The sequence below is a fragment of the Prorops nasuta genome, unplaced genomic scaffold (assembly GCF_024137725.1).
Source record: "Prorops nasuta isolate Cenicafe-Biocafe unplaced genomic scaffold, Cenicafe_Pnas_1.2 PNAS00007, whole genome shotgun sequence".
Lineage (NCBI taxonomy): Eukaryota > Metazoa > Arthropoda > Insecta > Hymenoptera > Bethylidae > Prorops > Prorops nasuta.
The window spans coordinates 3,108,660-3,130,173 of NW_027116804.1; the positions used below are offsets into that span (position 1 = coordinate 3,108,660).

The 21,514-nt window shown below is 37.0% G+C and overlaps 2 protein-coding genes across 6 annotated transcripts; both read right to left on the reverse strand.

The window, feature by feature from the left end:
* Positions 1-3,142: 3,142 nt before the first annotated feature.
* Positions 3,143-8,596, reverse strand: LOC136775084 (glucose dehydrogenase [FAD, quinone]-like). 5 transcript variants are annotated; one of them, XM_066729561.1, is made up of 12 exons: positions 8,315-8,596; positions 8,048-8,095; positions 7,899-7,967; positions 6,367-6,478; positions 4,993-5,127; positions 4,800-4,915; positions 4,553-4,720; positions 4,331-4,484; positions 4,100-4,260; positions 3,841-4,018; positions 3,561-3,765; positions 3,143-3,499 (listed from the first exon to the last, which is right to left on the reverse strand). In XM_066729561.1, exons 2-12 carry the CDS (start codon positions 8,051-8,053, stop codon positions 3,289-3,291), a joined length of 1,515 nt encoding a protein of 504 aa, XP_066585658.1. In that variant the 5' UTR covers positions 8,054-8,095; positions 8,315-8,596; the 3' UTR covers positions 3,143-3,288. The 5 variants fall into 5 exon arrangements, with proteins under 5 accessions (XP_066585658.1, XP_066585659.1, XP_066585656.1 ...); XM_066729562.1 differs by lacking the exon at positions 8,315-8,596 and adding an exon at positions 8,170-8,258 and having other exon boundaries at positions 8,048-8,098; XM_066729559.1 differs by having other exon boundaries at positions 7,899-8,098; positions 8,170-8,596.
* A 790-nt stretch (positions 8,597-9,386) lies between these two features.
* Positions 9,387-11,159, reverse strand: LOC136774878 (putative nuclease HARBI1). The gene is made up of 5 exons (XM_066729356.1): positions 10,987-11,159; positions 10,636-10,876; positions 10,153-10,482; positions 9,845-10,086; positions 9,387-9,444 (listed from the first exon to the last, which is right to left on the reverse strand). Exons 1-5 carry the CDS (start codon positions 11,157-11,159, stop codon positions 9,387-9,389), a joined length of 1,044 nt encoding a protein of 347 aa, XP_066585453.1.
* Between the last annotated feature and the right edge of the window lie 10,355 nt (positions 11,160-21,514).

Genomic DNA, 21,514 nt, shown 5'->3' on the forward strand with positions numbered 1-21,514 from the left:
AAACATAATCAGCTCATTACCCAAAGGAACATTATACAATTTGGGGTAGCGTAGACTCATGTACCTTGCAACTGTATTGTAATTATATTAAGGTCTAATATGTTGTACTTAATGGGAAGTTGCAAGATGTTAAAATGTACATAATGGTTATGACTGTTCTTACTAGTATAAAATAGTATACTTGAATACAAAGGAACTGAATAATAAATAGTAAAGGTTGGAAATTAATAGTTATTTTAAATTAATTGTATTTGTTAAATGCGTGGGCAGGACTCAAATCTAAGAGAGCTCAAGCCGGGAAGGCCGCGGACTGGCCTATAATAGAAATAGGCCTGACGCCCAAATTTAAAAGTATTAAATCATAAAGTCCGTGTGCATTGTGCCTGTCTGGCGTTCACTCGCCTTTCCCTTAGTGAATATCCGGAATAGGTTACAATGTATATACAACCAAGTTTTATTGTAAATTAGTAATGATGCAGGATAATGTTTTGATTGCTACTTTTATAAATTAAAACTAGTTCAATTAACCTATTATTTATATTTCTTCCCTTATTCCAAATTCTATATACACATAGTACGTAATTGCATATATATATATATATATTGTGTGATATATTACAGATAGTTTCCATAAAATTGTAATGTTCTTCATCTAAAACCGTAGTCGTTTATTAAACTGCATGTAATGGTTGTTCTTACATTTTTATATGGTATATACTTAGTATAATCCCATAGAAATTTCAGTACAGACAATACTCTCAGATAATAAATCGACACGGTATTAGATTAGTTTCTCACATCAACAATGTCTACATCAATACATTGAAAGCCAATATTATAATTATTTATAATGTTAACATTTTAAAGAAAAGATAACTCAAAGTTACCATTTTGCTACTTCCTCATTTAATGAAATCTTAAAGAGCATATCTCTTAACTTTCATAATGATAACTTTCAGTAATCACTTCTTTAAAACGTTAATATTATGATAACGGCTTTCGATGCATTGATCTGAGCAATGCTGACGGGGTAATGGAGTTACGGTTGGGTACTTGTATGACGTTAAAATAATGTAATTTTATGACGTCAAAACGAAGTATATTTATGGCGTCAATTTTTTTTGACATTAGACCGTCATATTACTGTTAAAATAACGTCCATTTATGTCGTCATGATCGGTCATTAAATGACTAATATTTGTACGTCAAACTGACGTCAGCTACCTACCTGGGCTGGTCCATCTTCTCAGTCATGCTATATATAGACGCAATGACAGAAATCAAAGCCTTACTAGCTACCCTAACAGCTAATAAAGGTATAGTGTTTATGCAAAATTAATTCACCGACATTTTAGTTATATTCATTTCGCAATTTCTCCGCTAATTTCTATATTACATTATAACTAAAATATCGGCGAAACAATTTGTCACAGTGTGCTGAAAAAATAAAGCATTTTTATACATAATTATTTATTACTAATACTTTACCTGTATTTGCTAATTGTAATTTTAATTTTCTTATTTATATCACTATAGAATTGAAGAAAGAAATTTTGCGACGGTTAAATCAAATACATCATAAATTAAATACACTTGAGGACCAAATAAGCCAAATACAAAGTAACGGTAACTCTAATTCAATTACTGAAGTAAATTTAATTGAACAGTCAATTACACTTCCTTGGCAAACGTCAGAGGAAATAAAATCATTAGAGGAAGATTTGGAGAATGGAGAGTAGAGATTTCTTCCTAAAAATGGTAATTAATCACTGTTTTTGTTTACACAGTCGTTAAGTTACGCTAAGTAATATATTGTATATTATTAATTGGTTACTGAGCGTTTTTAGAAATTAAGCAAATATATTGATTATTTTATTTAACTCAACTTACCGAAATTTCAATTAAAATACACCCAGTAAGTTGACTAGCTTTCGTATATTGATCAAAGTATAATATCTATAAGGCATTTTATATTTATAGACTCAAATCGTCAGAATTTAGCAGAAGTCGACAAATTGGTACATACATTGCGTTTTACATAAACTAAATATTATTGTCGACTTCTGTTAACTTCTGTCAATCTGAGATTGCAAATAGAAAATACCCCCTTTTGAATCTTTAATGCACAACATATCAATTATCGACTTATATTGGTTCCTATTATTTTGCATTTGCAAAGGTCGCAAATCATGAAAAAATCCAAATTTACTTTTCTTTATCTTTTTAGGTAACCTTGTTTATAAAATATGGCAGTAAAGATTACCATGATCTCACAGTCACCATTATGAAACAGTTATTTTTTAATAAACTAGCAATGACTTAAGCCGAAATCAGACGATGCTTTTTCTCTTGCTGGATTGCTTGCTGAATTAAGAATGACTGCTGATTGGATATTTGCATTTTAAGCCGAAATCAGACGATGCTTTTTCTCGTGCTGGATTGCTTTCTGAATTGAAATATTGTTTGCTGATTGGTTATAATAATGCAAATATCCAATCAGCAGTTATCATTCTTAATTCAACAAGCAATCCAGCACGAGAAAAAGCATCGTCTGATTTCGGCTTTATACATGGCTTGGATCAAAGGATAAACAATCCTTTAAAGATTTAAAATTGTTTATTGCTGCTATGCGTTAGTGAGTGTCATTTGTAGTAAACCGAAAGTAGAAAATATTGTTTTATATATACAGGGAGGTTCTCTAACAGCGGCATATAGGAGATTCGTGTTAGTTGACTATAGCGCTCAGGATGATGGTATCTGAAAGCGCTGATTGGTCAATATCATGTAGTGCCAACATGAAATGGTCCGTTACCAATAGATGAATACGAAAAATGAGACCCATCCGCCATTTTGGAGTAGAGAAGTGTTTACATGCTAGTTGTAGAAGAAAGAGGTGTGAAATGGAAAAATGTCAAATGTTGTCGTTACTAAAGTAAAAATTGAATACTTTGAATGAAAATGAAGAATATTCGAACTTTCCATTCATTATTTTCCATTTTTATTTTAGTAACCTCACTATTTGACATTTTTCCATTTCACACCTCTTTCTTCTACAACTAGCATGTAAACACTTCTCTACTCCAAAATGGCGGATGGGTCTCATTTTTCGTATTCATCTATTGGTAACGGACCATTTCATGTTGGCACTACATGATATTGACCAATCAGCGCTCTCAGATACCATCATCCTGAGCGCTATAGTCAACTAACACGAATCTCCTATATGCCGCTGTTAGAGAACCTCCCTGTATATATATATATATATATATAATAGAATTATTATTCTTATTAAGCTACACAAATATTATTATAGTCGCACATATTGAATATATAACAAATTTGCAATGATCTGGGTGGGATATTTAATTCCATAATTACGTTTTTTAATTGTAATGCAGCTTTTTCAGCTAACATTATAATAGCAGCTTGAATATTACCACTAGGTAGAATAGGTAATACAGATGCATCAACTATATATAAATTGCTAACATCATAGACTCTGTAGAAAATAAAATTTGATACAATGAAAACAATAACTATATAGACAATTTTTATATTACCTAAAAAAAGGGTCAACTACTTTTCCCATGCGACATGTTCCAGCTGGATGGTATGAGGTTAAAGTTAAATGTCTTACATAACACTCCCAATATTCTTGTGAGTCAAATACTTGATTTTCACAGCCAGGAAATTTTTTCTTGTAAAGGGACGCGCCTAATTCTATCATTGGTCTGGTTTTAATCAGTTTTTTAACAAATTGTAGTCCTAAAATATATTAAAAAGTTTAAAACATGCATGTATATATAATTAATAACAATAATCTTGTACAATATGAATCACCATCAATAAGTGTTAATATATCTTTTTTATTAGATAAATATTTTGGATCAATAATAGGCTTGTCAAATGGATTTGAACTTGATAATTTTACTTCGCCAAAACTACTAGGATGTAATAAAACTGGCGTAATTGAAATTGCATTTTTTTCTGCTAATGGTAAAAAGTACTCTTTATAAACCTATGTAAAAATGATTTATATTTAATATATATGTATATATATATATATATACTTTTTACTTGTAATATCAAAAACATATACCTCATCAGAGAGACCCATTGCCTTTCTTAACATGAGATCATTATCTTGTGATATTCCAGATGGCATTACCATAATTTGTAAATCTGGTGCTGTTAAATTATTATTTTGCAAAGAGCTATGAAATGTTCCTACTACTTCAATACCTGATGAAGTCCATGGTCCTAAGCCATATAATAGAAAATCAAGTTTACCACAAATTAAATGTAGATGATACATATGACTGCTGTTTACCTTGTCCCATAAAAAAATATTCAAAAGCTGCCTTGGGATTAAAAACATTCCCTATACTGAGAGGTAAACTGGTATTCAGTGTTACTAAATCAATACCTGTTAAAATATGATCTACTAACTGTTGACCGACTGGTAAATCTTTTATCACTGTTATCTAAAATATGAATCATTACATAAAATAATTAAAGTTTGATTTAATTACCTATTTAAGCTTGCTTATACATTTAAAGTTTCTAAGTGCATTTTAGGACCAATTCCAGATAACATTAATAATTTTGGACTGCCAATTGTACCAGCACTAAGAATTACACCTTTTGTAGCGTTAGCTTCATATGCCTGTCCTGACTTAATAAATTTTATTCCCATTGCCTTATTTGATTTTATTAATATCTTTATAAACCAGAAATAAGAAAAAAAATTCAGATTTCCATGATTGTTAAATGAAATTTAAAAATGGTTTAAAACTTACTTTAGTAACATATGCATGTGTAATTATATTCAAAGTCTTATTGTATCTTTCATGCAAAACTTGATCAGTACTCCATCTCTTGCCATTTTCCATAGTTAATTGAACTTTCATAAAACCTGGAATGTTTATAGCAGATTTAAGTAATAAATTTGATAAATTTATACTATTAACTAGTAAACTGAAAAAAAATTACCCGCTTTTAAATTACAATTTATATTATTAATTTCTAATGACATTTCTTCAATTCCTTTTAACACTGCATCTGCTAATGGTGTATTCCATTTTAAATAGCTTAGATTTATAAATCCTCCTTTATCAACAATAGGCTCTATAATGAGAATATATATATTAACAGTATAGGATTTTGATGCCAAAAGTTACTAACTAATTATTTTAAAAAGTATGACAATTAAAACTAATTATTACATTTTTGCTGGGTTCAATAGGGTTATCAAATAGTAGTGATTTGACTTTCTAGCATCATTTGACATCTGTAAGATTGTCACCTGGAGCTTTTTAAATGGAACAGGTTGTATGTTATTACATATTCTTGTAACTTATATCAAGAGTTTTTTAAAACCATGTTTTATTTCTTTCATTTTATCCAATCCTTTATAAGATATTTCAAATTAATTTTCTTTTAGGTATGGATTTAGGAAAGTGCTGTTGTGTTACTGATACTTATATATACATGTATACGCTCACCTAGGTATGCTTTTAAATTAAAATATCTTATAAACAATAAAATGAAATTAGAAAAATAAAAAACTACTTTTAAAAGCTCTACAGACTTACTAAGAATATATAATAGTATACAGGGTACATGTTTATAAGAATTGAGGTGAATATACAAGAAATTTTAATTAGAAATATTTATAAAATTTTTCATAAAGAACAAAATTTTGAAATGAAAACCAGTACTTTTTATTATATATAATTGTGTAGTTTATCAGAAACACTTTTTAAAACCCTTTTTTTCTCTTTATAATTTCATTCAATCATTTATGATATATTTCAATATGAATTTGTATATAGGTCTTTGTCTAAAGTGATGCGCGCTATTGCTCATCTACACATTCTTTTAAATCAAAATACCTTGTAAACAACTGGACGTAAAGAAAAAATAAAAGCAGGATTTTGCAAATCTTTTGAAGTTATATGTAAGAGTATACAGCACAAAAATACAAGTTTCCATTTAACAAATGCAGTTTGACCTTCATAGATCAGAAATATAATAATTATTTTATGTTTGTAAATTGCATTTTTTTCTTTAAAACAACATTTCTTATAAAAATTTATTTCATTTTTAGCCAGTTTTAAAATATTTGCACAATTATAGATAAACATCCTTATATAGTATTTTCCAGCTACAAACTCCACAATGATCTCCATGTAGTTGTAACATGATGTTTCAAAGACAAATCATTTATATTATCTTATATCACAATTAAAGACAAGGATGTCACCAATTTTTTATATTTTAAACTTTACAAAATACTCAGCCAGAAATATTTAGTGTGAACAGTGAACATAACTTTAAGGACTTAGCTATCAAATAAATTATTACCCTCATAGTCAGCAAACCAGCTGTTGAAGTCTAGTGAATGACCAAGAAAGTAAACCATATTATTCAGTCTGCTTGTACCACCAAGAATTTTACCCATGGGCCAGTGGCTTTGCTATAAATGTAATTAATTGAAATTTCAAATATTTTTATTTGATAAGATGTAACAGGGTTAACCCATTCAAGACAGGATTAATATATTTACAAGTTTCAGATGGATTTTCTAATATTGTTGTGGTGAATTTTTATTTGTTCTATAAGTTGTGCATTTAAATTGCATTTTCAACAAATGCGTACTTTATATTTCAGTTACAAGCCTAGTAAACTACATTTACTTTTAAATGTGTAATTACTACAATATATTAAACATATAAATCTATACCAATATTTACTTTTCTATATGATAGAGTGATGTAAAAGACCCAGTTGATGTAGTTTCATGAATAAGTTCCTTTTTTTGTTTAATATTTGTGATTTAAAAATGTTTAATCATGTCATTTATCCCATATTAATCAGATATGCTTCAAATTTGAACAAAAATTCTAATTAATTCTATAAATAGTTATTTATGAAAAAGGGTATAGCAAATGTAAAGCACCAAATATGGCAAAATCCATAAAAAATATAGAATAAGAAGCATTAACAATGAAATATTAATGAACAGTTAAAAAATAAAATAAAATATTCAACTTGCTTATTAAAATTCAAAGCAATTGAAAATTATCATTAATTTTCTGTCTTTTCTTAGATCAGTTAATTGGATACAATAATATAATGTTTGAATTGATTTTTTTGCATGAGGAATAATATTAATCATAAAATTGTGCCCCCCCCCCCTCTTCCACCAAAAGCTTACAATTGTTATTTAATTGCATAAAATGAACAAACCATTAATTTCTTTTGTTTAATTAAATATTTGGTTTAGAAAAAAATATTTATAATATCACATTCAGTATATTTGTAGAAAATGCGAATAATAAAATATATGATTTGCGACTATGATTAAAATAATTCCTTAAAATTAAAACCATATTAAAAACTATTTTGTAGTAGAATACCTGATTACAACACAATAAAAAATCAGAAATCATATTCTTAAGAGTTACCTTCCAGAGGATTTTAAAAAAACATTCGTTTTGCAATTCCAAATTACAAAACAATGATCATGGCTTTTTCTATGTTCAGCTATTGTACAGATGCAGTAACTTTTTATTACTAATAAGATTTTAATGTAGTTTTAAAATTATGTCTATAAAAGTAAACATTATTTACAATAAATATACCCAAAAGCTAAAGATGCATGTTACTTAAGTTACATAACAAATCAATTTTAAAACTATTTAACAAATGAAGAATTTACAGGGTTGGCGAAATATCAATATAGAACTTTCATAATATTTATCATTTTCTATATTGGGAACTGACTTATACAATTTTTATAAAACTTATTAGTTTTGCTGTACTTGATTAATGCTTTACTTTGAAACATGTTATCTTAAATGAATTAGAATGTTTTAGTTGTATGTGAAACTCACATTATTAACTAGGCTTTTGCATGCATGCTCCTGTGGAACCGTAACATATTGCCAATCAATCTGAGTTTTCTGAAGTAAAGGAGTTAATAATGGTATATCTATGAATGGTATAGCTTCTCCACCAGCTTCAACTAATAAAACGTTATTACCATCATCAGACAGACGTGCTGCAATTATAGAACCTGCACTACCTGCACCTACTGTACATAAAAGTATGTTAGGGCATTACTCTTAAGAATTCTCTGTATTATATAAAAAAACAATTTTATACCAATTATAAAATCGTACTCCTTTAAGTCTGGAATATTTTGCATCAATTTATGTTTGTAAATATCTAATTCGTATAAAGTATTTATATAGTGGAAAAATATTATGACGGTAACACTACTTATAAAACCACTGAAGAAATTAAAAACCTTCAACATTAGGCTGTTTTTGATCGACCACAATTAGTTCTCCAACTAGGAAATACTGTTATATACTATATCTCCAGTTAGTGCGTGCACGGCACTGCACAGAGCAACACATGACATTTCCAAAAATAAAATGAACAACAAATCAACGTTCACTTAGGCCATGAAGAATAGAAGGAAGGAGAACAGAGTACAATGGAGTATAATACGAATGGTCGTTATTTTCGATGCTTGATAAGAGGATAGGAGACACAAGGAGACACCAGGAGACACTGGACGTTTACGTTCGTGATCCGATCCAGATCACGATCCAACCTAGCCGCAGGAATGCAACGTCGGAAAAAAAATTACTAGATGGATCAGAGGCTTCCGCGTGAGCTCGATCCGATCCGATCAAGAGATTTAGGGCCGGTGTAACAATCCAATTCAGGCAAGTCTCATGTACAACCAAGCGAACAAAAATCTGAGCACGTCAATTTGGGTTGGCAGCAGTGATTATAAGGTCTAATGACGTCATTTTTCATAGAATCAGATTTTTGTAAAATGGATAGTACATGAAAATTTTGACAAGTCTAATTATCCACATATTTATGTTATAAATATTAGTGTAAATGAAAGAATGTGTTAATGTGTTATTATGATTCAATGTGTATTTCTGAATCGCTACTAAACGTATTGGAACTAATTGATAAAGAAATGTATTATTTAAATTAAATAAACTGTAAAGCTATACATATATATATATATATTAATTAAAATAAAAATATTAACAGTATTTGATTGGACAAATTTTTTTTATTCAATTTTTAGTGAAATAAAAAGGTACTGATAATCTTACAATAATAGCAATAAATATTGCATCATTCAAAACATAATTTCATTTATAAAAGTTTGGCATTTAGAAACCAAAAATCGATTTTAATATAAGTCGCTTCAGATTTTAATAACTGCCCTTTCACAGAGAACACTAAAAGACAGACAATTCTTCTGATACCAGGTCTCTTTAATATTCTCATTAAAAACATTCTCCAGCTCAGCATTGATATTTTGCCTATGGGTAAGAGCTTCAATCAGCCTATCTCTGTTTGATTTTAGCTTTTGTGCATGGATACCTTCTATCACTTATCATATACCTGAAAAAGTTTAGACCTTAATCATTCAGAAATTATAGAATTTTTAATTTATTTGTCTTACCGCCAATTCCAACAGCAATGTTTGGAATCAGTTAATCCTTTTAAAGATTTACCTTTCTTGCACTATTCTTTACAATGCTGGTGAATATGGGTTTCCAATGACATTAACAAAAAGTAAAGAAGTACTAAGCCATTGGACCCGCTGGACTAGTTGTTGAACGCAGCCTTTATGCCCGCGTTGCCAGTTCTTAATTTGTAGTTGGCTGTCGACGGCAAAATTTAAATTCTATTTACAATATTTACATGAAACACATTTGAATGTCTTATATTAATTTGTAATAATGAGATACATTATTAAACTTGTAAGATTGACTATAATTTATAATAATGTATACTTTACCTAGAAAAATAATTGTCAATTAAGTATTGACGGTCATTTTCAGTTGGATCCGCATAAATCTGATCGATATTTAGGTAATTTTGCATGTTACCTTTATCAGCCGGTTTGCTATCACGACGAATAATATTGTATAAAACGGCAGTCGCAATTATAACATTTATGGTGCTTTGAGGCTTTCTAAAGCGCGAACCGATGGTAAGCACTGGAAACAAGCGACCCCATACTCCAAAGCACCTCTCTACCTAAAACGCATACCATTTTCAAACGGAAAAATAAAATTTTTGTTACATTTATTAGTTAATACTTACCATACAACGTGTTCTAATGTGTGCCTCATTATATAGTATTTCTGCCGGTGTTGTCGGGTTAGCCAGTGGAGTTAACAAATACCGGTGATTACGGTAGCCGCGGTCGGCCAAGATGATTCCATTATTTAACTCCATGTCATCGAAGCGTTGCTTCAATCGACTATGATCAAAAATAGTAGAATCGTGGGTTGACCCCGGCCACCTGGCAACGATATCCATTATCTGTAAGTCACTGTTCACTAAACATTGTACATTAATGCTAAAAAATCCTTTTCTATTACGCCATATTTCAGCATCCTCTCCTCCTAAAAATAAATTGAATAAATAAATCTGAAATAATTTTTAATTAAATGATTATTATTTATAAGAAAGCTTTGTGAAGCAAATCTGAAATAATTTATTCGGTTTAAAAATTAAATATGGCAGAAATAATTTACCATATGATTTTATGCGTACATGCACGCAATCAATTGCTCCGATTACCCGAATCATTCCAGAAACTAAAAAATTATTTTTGGCAGTTTTCAGCATTCCAAATTCGGTTCGGGGTAGTCTTATGTATCTCTGAAATAAATTTGCTATCTCTGATGATACACGATGAATAATAATTTGTGCCATTTTGTTGCTAATTCCGGAGAAATCAGCAATCATAATTAAAAAAGAACCTGTCGCGTAATATCGCATCGCAGCTAGCAGTTGTATTACGGGTGGGACAGCGTTATTTCTGAAAATATATAATAAATATAGATATACTTAATATTATATTAATCTATAAATCGACTACCTATTTTTATGTATGAATAATATTTAATTATAAAAACTCATCTGAAGCACCTGTCTCTTTGGATTATTTTTGCCTCGATTTGCAACAACACTTCTTTAAACTGTACTTTATTCAACCGAAAACGTATACGAAATTCTTCATCATTAAAATATAATAGACCATTATTTCGTATATTAACACGTTTTCGCCTTGGTCTACGTTGAATATGTTGCTCCTCGGCCATATATAATTTCTATTTATCAACTTCTCTGATGATTATGGATAATTATCTCAAAGGAATGCGAAGTTAGGCATGCTAAATGTGCAAAAGAATTCTTGTATCATTTGTCAAGTTCAAAAGACAACCTCTTCTGCCTTCGCTGTATTGCACGATTAACCATGGACAAAGATATTGAAAATAGGGATATCTTTTTATCAATAATTGAAAAATATTTCAATATTATCGAAAATAAAAAGACCAATGGCGTATCACTCTTGGATAAAGAAAAAGCATGGAGAAAAATTAAAATTGAGGTTGCTGAAAAAATTGGTGGAAAATGGGATAACTTGGTACATAAAAATACGTGGAAAAATATAAAAGCGAGGGCTAAGAAATACAAAGGGGCTAGAAGAAGTGAACTTTATAAAACAGGTAATATACTATAAATATATATATTTAAGTAAACACCAGGTTTTAATAAAAAAAAAAACGAAAGATTAAACTTAATTAATAACGTTTAGGAGGTGGAAAATCTAAAGCCCCTGTCGAAGACAGTTTTTTGGAAAAAGTATGCGCTTTACTAGGAAAAACTGCAGAAGGCATTATCCACAGTAGAGACTGTGACTCTTTTCCCTCAATCTCATCTACAGTAGTGCTAGACGGGAGAATAGCTAAGACGGTAGAAGAAATTATAACGGAAGATGAGGAGAACATAGACGATCCTCAACCAATTTTCGATGTAGGTTCTTTTTATTTATACCTTTACGTAATAGCAAAATTGCATTAATAGGAATCTATACCTCTCTTAAATTATAGGCCCTGTTAGAAACAGATGAAATTGCCACTTGGACCCACAACCAGGGCACGAAAATTTTAAAAAATAATATAAATCCATCATTACAAGCTGTGATGCAGAACAGTGCAGCTGCATTAGCTGAAGAGAGAGAGAGCGACAATACTACTGATAAAAATATTGGATCGCAGTTTAAATTGCTAATCGATAAGAAAATTGAGTTAGAACAAAAAAAAATTATATATTATAATAAAAAAATAGAAATAGCAGAGGAAAAACTAAAGCAATTAAAGGAAATGAGGTATAATTAATTCAAATCTTAGGATAAAAGTTTAAACAAAAATCATTTAATAAAGCAAGCTGTATTCTTTTCAGAGTTTAGAGTTACGGCGTGAAAAAAAAATGAAATTATTTCAATATTTATCGTTGTTATTTGTAAGATTATCAGTACCTTTTTATTTGAATAAAAACTGAATAAAAAACATTTGTCCAATCAAATACTGTTAATATTTTTATTTTAATTAATATATATATATATATATATATGTATAGCTTTACAGTTTATTTAATTTAAATAATACATTTCTTTATCAATTAGTTACAATACGTTTAGTAGCGATTCAGAAATACACATTGAATCATAATAACACATTAACACATTCTTTCATTTACACTAATATTTATAACATAAATATGTGGGTAATTAGACTTGTCAAAATTTTCATGTACTATCCATTTTACAAAAATCTGATTCTATGAAAAATGACGTCATTAGACCTTATAATCACTGCTGCCAACCCAAATTGACGTGCTCAGATTTTTGTTCGCTTGGTTGTACATGAGACTTGCCTGAATTGGATTGTTACACCGGCCCTTAGGCCCGTTAGGCCCGTTAACATTTTACAAATCAGGCAAGTCTCATGTCCAACATAAAAAAGAAAAATCTGAAAATCGAAAATAAGGTTGGCAGTAGTGAGGAAATGACGTCATTTCGTAGAGCCAACAAATTCTAAACTGGTAGTATGTTTTGACAGACCCGTACAACTTATGAATTGTTGAAACGAATAATGTAAAATAAATTAAGAATGTGCTAAATAATACGTGTAATAAATTAAATGTTTTTGAATCAAACTGCTTGTACTATCTAACTTAGAAAGGGCGATATATATGTAAATGCGAAATTGTATAAATTATTACTAAATAGAAGTTATATTGTATTCATGATTCACCGAATAAAGCATGAAATGTTATGAAAGTGTGCTGCAATCCATTTTATTTATAAGCCAAATGTAAGCTAGCTATATACATATATGTATACACATATGAATGTCTTACAGATATTTAAAAAACCAACTTTAACAGCTAATGATAAATAAAATAGCCACAACAAATGTATTCAGCGAGTTCACTCTAATCACAAAATTTTTAGTTGTGGATAACTCTAAACTTCGAGATATTAAAAATTCATAAATTATAAAGTGCGAATATACTTATTGATATTCGCAAATCAAAATGCACAGTATGTCTTAAATGCTAGATTTTGTCCGATATTGTGCAATATTTTCATCACATATTCCTCTACACTTTGCCTATTATAATCCATGTTCTAGTTGCATGTATGTGCCACTTAACATGTCCATCATTTCAGTGAAGTGCTCTTGACCATACTCGGGCGGTACAACGTCGCAGAGTTCTGGATGAAAGCCGAAAATGAAGATTTTTCTACATCCTTCTGCCGTTGGGCCTAAACTATAAAACACGATTTCCTCGTTGTTCTGCCAGGATAACACTATCAAAATGCAGATTTTAAACATTTATAGCTTGATTACGGAAAGAAAATTGATTTGTTATAGAGGAATGAAAAATTGTCGAAATAAAATACATTGATAATTACAAAATATAATTAACTCTTTTATTTTTATATGTGCATTATTTTAAACAGAAAATGGAAGTTTTTTCAATAGTTCAAAATGTATCTACAGTATATGCTCTCGTAATTTCTTCAATTTTTCCTGCGATATTTTTATTTTTGTATCTAACAAAACCATCTTCCTTTTCTGGTTTTCCAATTTCATCTCTTCTACTTCTATTTGCTTTTGAATTAGCAGCTTATAACTTGAGCCAATTGTGGTTTGTTCCTCAATGCTTTCTCCTACTGCTTCTTCCCTAGCATTTGTAATATTAACTATTCCTCGTTGTTTTGTCAGGATAACACTACCAAAAGGTAGATTTTTATGTGCTTACAGTCTGCAGAGTAACAAATCTTAATTTCCACCGATTTCAAAATTTTAAGATCACGTAATAGAAAATTTATACTAATCTGTAAACATAAATGTTATAATAAGCGTATGTATACATATTATTAATTTTTTATAAATATTATAAATTATATATATATTGTGACGCTACTGTCTATCCCAAGGGATGGTGTAGGCGGGGAGGGAGGAGTGATTCCCCCCACCGCTTGCGTTCGCGTCCCAATAGGCGACTTCCTATAAGACCCGGGCGCCTTCGATGTAATTATTTAATAATTCCCGAATATTTATTGGTACAGAGGGGGTTCTAACCCTCGTACGCGAATATAGGGGGTGGGGTGCTAATACACTAACTCGCTAATTTCGATTGAACTCTCTTTATTATAAAATCGGTGCTTAATACAATACCCGATCCTTCGCACGTGGTATAACGGTGTTACGCGTGGTCCTAAATGTGGGCGCGGCCTAAGTCGTGCGAACGCGGCTGAAGCCCCGATGACGTAGTAGTTAGCCCCGCGCTCGAGCCACTAGTTGGCGTTCGCGGCGGTCCCGCCGAGTCGCGCGGTACTCGCGCGCCTCCGGCGGATTCGTAGGCTAACCACGACGCGATGTTACGCGGATGGGTCCCTATCCCCGCGCGTGCGCGTCACCCGACGGTTATTCGCACTGACTCCGTTCCCGCGTACTCAAACACAACAACGACCCGGATTGTTTACGTCGAGGACTCGAAGGTCACTAGTCCTCACGGGGATTATACTAAGTCCGCGGCCTTGAAACGAATTACGGGAACGTTCCCGTCAACGGTCAACTCACAACTAATCGATGCAATCGCGAACACTTTTACTAATTCGCGCCTGTACACAATAAGATGCTCGTTACCGGTCCGACGGAATGACCACTCCGCTAGGTTGCCCGCTTACCCGTGACAGGTGAGCAGGGCCAGCGGTTCCCTATACAACCGGTCGGTGCTACGAGCCCTAAAGCCCTAGCACACCCCGGGACGTCACTGGACTTTATTACAAAACGAATAATCACCCAAATGTCCGCTTACGATAGGTAGGCTCTCTTCTCTCTTTCTCTCGCTCTCTCGGTCTCTCTCTCTTTCTCTCCTTCTCTCGCTCTCGCCCTTGGTGGCTGGCCCGAAGGGCTGGGGGTGTCCCGTCGTCCGATATGGGTTCGCGGCTCCCTGGCAGTCGCTGCACCTCTCCTCTTTCCTAGGCTCTGTGTGGCGGCTGTCGTTGGGGTCGCACTTTTGTCGGCGGCGGGGCGCTTCTAGGCACTATGTGTCACCTTTGACTTCTAAACTACGTGTGTCGGGGCAGTCCGCGGAAGCAGGTAAGGCCCTGCGCCTTTCCCGCAGCTGCCCCGCTACACCCATCGCGCGGCACTAGGGAGCCGACAAGTTATCGATCCTAGATCAATACTTATCGGTTGATGACTCCCTAGTTCGTACGCGACCCGCCTATCTAGCGCTTGAGATTAGCAAAGCGCTAGATGGCAGCTATAGTAACGTTGCGAGATCGCAACGTTACAACTCCCCCCTCGTTAGGACCAACGTAGGGGTTGGTCAACTTCCTCCCGGTTGAAGTTGACCCTGGGGTGTCTCTGATTCGATTTACTTTTTTTTTTTCTCTGGTGCGCGCAATCCTACAATAAAAACGCTCGCTTAACATTCACATATACTTTATTACACACACAAAAAAAAAATCGGCCTACATAAACAACACAAAAAAAAATAATTATCCGGCTCGATACAAAAAAATAAAAAAAATATTAATCATAATAAAAAAATAGACTCTATACAAACAAAACTTAAACACTAGACGCGGACACATTAGACGTTCAGGAGGAGGAGGTCCTCCTCCATTGCCTCCTCTTCCTTCCTCTTCTTTTCCTCTCCCTCCTTCTCTCTCCTTTCCTTCTCCCTCTTCCTCGCCTCCTCCTTCCTCCGTTTCTCCCGTTCCTCCTCCCTCCTCTTCTCGACGGCAGCGCGGATGCGCTGTCGTCGAGCCTCATCCTCTTCCTCCTCCTTCTTCTTCCTCTCCTCCGCCCGCTTCCTTTGCTGGGCCCTTCCCTGGCCCTTCCGGCCACCCCGCCTGCCCCGATGCGCTTTCTTCTTCGGCTTGGGTACAGCCGGCCCGATTCCCGCCGCTGGTGGCGGAGGAACCCTCTGCGGGGGAGGACGAGTGCCCGTACGGGTGAGGGAGTAGCCCGCTCCCCGCCGGAGCATCTCGTTCTCCCACCGCAGACGGCGATTCTCCGCCTCCCAGTCAGCGGGCTGCAGTCCGGTGTACCCAGAGGCCTGGGCTTGATGGTAGGCCGGAGGGTAGGGGGTACCCTGCTCAGGGTAGCGGGGCGGAGGGAAGGAGTACCCTGGCTGGTGTGGGGTGGAGGGTTGGTGGTGGTGGGAGGGTGGTGGGTAGGCGGTGGGTGGGCCCACTGCTGGTAGGGGGCCCGGCAGGGGAATCCCCTGAAGCCAGCAGTGGGTCACCACCTGCTGAAGATAGGGGTCCATCTGCAATGAGGAGGGCCTCGTCACGCATCCGTAAAAAAAACACAAAAAAGAAAAAAAAATATATATAAACAAAATCGCGCGACACACACATTCATCCATTCGCACACACAAGTCCGCACTCAGGTTCGCGAGGGTTAGGTTGGGTCTCGACGTGGACGCAGGCGTGCCGTCCACGTAGACGGGGCGGAATCCGACGAGTCGCTCACGATCGACATTTTCCGTTTCCCCGGAGTCCCTTTCCGTTTACCGGTCGGTTTTGGGGAAGGTGCAGGGTCGTCGTCCCCTTCCCCCGCAACGGTTTCCTCACCCGGTTCATCGACGTCCGGAACGCAAAACGACGCGACAAACGGTTTTAGATCCGAAACGTGGACCTTCGGATTACTACGGCCTTGATTTTCAAGCTCGTAGACGACCGGCGATATTACGCGAACTATTTTAAACGGACCCTCGTACGATGGTGCTAGCTTCGCAGCAAAATTATCAGCAGATGACGATAATGGTCTGCCGCGCCGCCATACCACGTCTCCTACCTGATACCTGACATCGCGCCGGCCACGATTGTAATAGCGGGCTTGACGGGCACTCGCTTTTTCTATCTCTACCTGCACGATATCATGAATCAAAGGAAGACGTTTTAGTCGCGCCACCCAATTTTCGGGGTCACTCCTAAGTATCGTACGAGGACCTTCAATCTCTCGCCGTAGATTCGGAGTAATTACTGGGTCTCGACCGAGGTTAAGTAACGCGGGAGATACTCCAGTCGACGAATGCATCGCGGAATTAATCGCGAAACGGAATTCTGCGAGATGAACGTCCCAGTCTCGGTGGTCGCTCTCTACAAATATCCTAATCATCGTTTTAATTACCCGATTCACGCGTTCTACCGGGTTAGCCTGCGCGTGATACGGCGGAATAGTAAATTGCCTAATCTGATGTTCATCTAGAAATTTGGTCACTTCCTTGTTTACGAACTCGGTACCGTTGTCGCAAAGAAATATTTCCGGTGATCCCCAACGGTAAATAACCAGCTCGCTAAAAGCTTTCAAGATGCTTTTGGCGTCAGCTGTGCGGATCGCTCGCATTTCCACGTAACGACTGAAGTTGTCGAGGAAGACTACTACGTAACGCTGTTGGGCCTTACTTGGTGGAAAGGGGCCCATTATGTCTCCCGCAACCACAGTCCATGGTCGCTCCACTACCCGAGTTCCCATAAGTCCTACAGGGGCAAGCTGTACAGCTTTATGTTGCTGACAGACTTTGCACCCGCGTACGAATGCTACGACGTCTTTGAAAACTCCCGGCCAATAGTAATCTTTGCAGATTCTAGCGTGAGTTTTCTGAACGCCAGCATGTCCTGCGGAAGTATTATTGTGAGCTTCCTGTAGGGCTAAAAGTCGAGCCTCTCGCGGGAGGACTAACTTCCACGCGTCATAATCGCGACCTATCGATTCGAGTATCACGTCCGGCCGGTGGCAATACAGCCGGTTTCCCTCAACTTTCCAGTCTGGGTAAGCCCGCGGTCGCTGAATTACTTTTCCGCGTCGTGCTGTATACCACGGGTCGCTCTCGAAGTCGATACGCGACTGTGTGACCAAATTTTCGCTATTTTCTTCATTAACCGCGGAGACGCATTCATTTTCGGTGCCTACTGGGAGGGCGCGTGATAATGCATCGGGTACGTGATGCAATGCGCCTTTACGATGAACCACCTCGAACGAATGATGTTGTAATTCGAGGGCCCATCGACCTAATCTCCCTACTGGATCTTTCAAGTTATGTAGCCAACGCAAACTACTGTGATCCGTGACAACCGTAAAATGATAGCCTTCTAAATACGGTCTTAGTTTCCGAATTGCCCACACGACAGCGAGACACTCCTTCTCGGTCGTCGTGTAATTCCGTTCCTCTTTGGATAGTACTCGATTAGCGAATACAATCGGATGCTCTTCAGTTCCGTGTCGCTGAGTTAATACTGCTCCTATTGCATAGTCGCTAGCATCTGTCTGTACTTGGAAAGGTCTCGAAAAATCGGGCCTTGCCAAGACCGGGGCCGAGCACAGCGCTTCCTTCAATCGCTCAAAGGAAGTCTGTTGCTCTTGATCCCAATGCCAGCGCACGCCTTTATGCAATAACAAGACGAGTGGAATTTTGTCCTTCGACAGGTTGGGTAGGAACCGCGCATACCATCCAACCATCCCTAGGAAGCGGCGCAGTGTTTTTAAATCTTTTGGCGGCGGATAATTCATTAACGGTGCGGTTCGCTCGGGATCCGGAGCTAAACCATTACGATTGATCAGATACCCAAGGAACCGAACCTCCGACCTGCAAAATTTACTCTTTTCGCGATTGATTTCTAAACCCGCGAATCGAATAATGTTTAACACACGCTCTAACCATCCTAGGTGTTCCGCGAACGTGTTCGTTACGATGATGATATCGTCCAGATAGACGAACACATACGGATCAAATTCAGGTGGAATTAACTGATCCATCATTCGCTGGAACGTCGCAGGAGCATTCGTGAGACCGTACGGCATACGCCTGAATTGGAAGAGTCCTTTTCCGGGTACTATAAACGCTGTAATTTCCCGACTCTCGTCTCCTAGCGGTATTTGGAAGTACGCTTGACTTAAATCTAACGTCGAAATGTATCTCGCGTGGCGGAGTTTATCGAGAATGCTATCGATATGCGGAATCGGGTACGCGTCTTTGCGCGTTACCTCATTCACGCGTCGAAAATCTATGCAAAATCGATATTTCCCGCCCGGTTTTGGTACTATAACCGGACAGCTGGCCCACGCGCTCGTGGAGGGTTCGATAATCCCTTCACCCAATAATTTATCGACCTCTTCGTGCGCTACTTTATAGATCACCGGCGACACTCTCCTTGCCGCTTGGCGGATTGGAGCCTGACCCTGGACATCTATATGATGTTTGACCAGGGTAGTCGCCGGGACTGGTCCAACTATCTCGGGGAAGTTATCACTTAGAAACTTCTCTAGTACCACGTTTTGCTCGCTAGTCATTTCAGCGATAGCAAAACATGAAGATACGTGTGTCTCATTTGAGCTTGCCGCGTTTATTTTCGCGAATCTCAAATTTACTCGGTCGCGCGTTTGCCATAAATCGCGCGAAGTATCAATTATAACTCCGAATAATCGGAGAAAATCCATACCGAGGACACAGTCGTAGTCTAAAACCGGTACCACGCGGAAATACATTACTTTCTTTGTTTTTCCTAACTCTAATTCTAGCGCAATAACCCCTATTACTCGTGTTTCCGTACCATCGGCAGTACGCATTACTCTATCTTGCGACCTGTCAATCTTCGCTTGGATTCTTTCCAGCGTTCGATGTCCGAGGTACGATCGCGATGCTCCCGTATCTATTAGTGCAGGAAAAATTTGTCCAAATAATTCTAGCTGCAAATAATAGCGGCCATCGGTATTCGGTTGATTAGGGAACACATCACTCCGAACACAGCGACGAGTTCGGATTGTGATGTTCCCTTTCCCCCCTACCTGGCCAAGAGTCGCGGTGCGCTCCTTGGACAATAATTCGTCCAAAGCACACAAATGATCGGATAAACTACTCGGTTCCGTTTCATTTATCGAATCTTCAGGGTTACTTTCTAGTGAAGGTCGTCTTCCTACTTCTGCGGTAAAACTACAAACGCTCTCTTCACTAGAATCTTCAGCGCTAAAGTCCGGTCGCGTCGAATTAGGCTCATCTTCTGACTCCGAGGTCGAAGGGTCCCGCAAATCTTTTTGTTCGCTTTCCGACGCGTAATCTTCGTAATCCGTGCTACTCACCGATGAGTCCCTCCACGATTCGGGGTCAGTAAATCGTACTGTCCTACCCGATTTACGAAGATTATCAGCCGGGCCCGCGCGAGCTTCCTCCGCGAGCCCTACTGTCCGTTTCCCGGATTTCTCGCATTCCCGTATACATTATTCAATAGGCTCTGACCTATTGTCGACGCGGACGTTGTTGGTGGCCACTGCGCTTGATTATAAGACAGCGCGGGTGTGGTCACCGTTTGCGGTGGCATCGGCGCCTGCATCCCGGCGGCCTGTTGGGCCCACCAGGGTGCAGGCGCAATCGCGGCTTGAGTCGGCTCACGCGAAGGACACTCTCTCGCGTAGTGTCCTCTTCCTCCACAACGATGGCATATCGCTGCGTCGCGGAATTGACCCCCACGATCCTGATATCGCGACTGACCCGCTACATGTCCTCCCGGCGCTCGTGAGGAGGAGGTTGGTCTTCTCTGACCTTGTCTTGGAGCTGCAGCGATAGCACCTAGCTCGTCCGACGAACTGCTACGGTGTCCGCTATGGCTTGAGCTCCCTTTCCTACTCCCTTTGTCAGAATGTCTTCGGGACGATCTCCCAGACGATTTCTTAGGAGATTCCCGCGAACTATCTGACCCCGAGCTAGAGTCGCTGGTCGATCCAGACGAGCGTCGTTTGGATTTACCGCGTTTTCCTCTCCTTGAACGCGACTTTTTCTTTTTCGGCTTCTCCTCGTCCGATTTCTTCGCGTTCTTGCCGGTTGCGTCGCTTTTTGTCTGTTTTTCGGGCTGTTTTTCGCTTTTCTCGGAAACTGCAGAGAGAGCTTCACGATTTTTACGCGACGATTTATCCTCTTCGCGCGTTTTCGTAGCTCCAGGCGGTGGTTTAAACGCCTTGTCTATCTCCGCGTTCTTCTCTATTTCCCGACCTATTTCGCGCAAACCCGTGAATGAATCAAAATCCCTACGAAACATTCTACGGCGGTAATTGGGACGTAGGTTTCGATAAACCAGGTCCAATTGAAC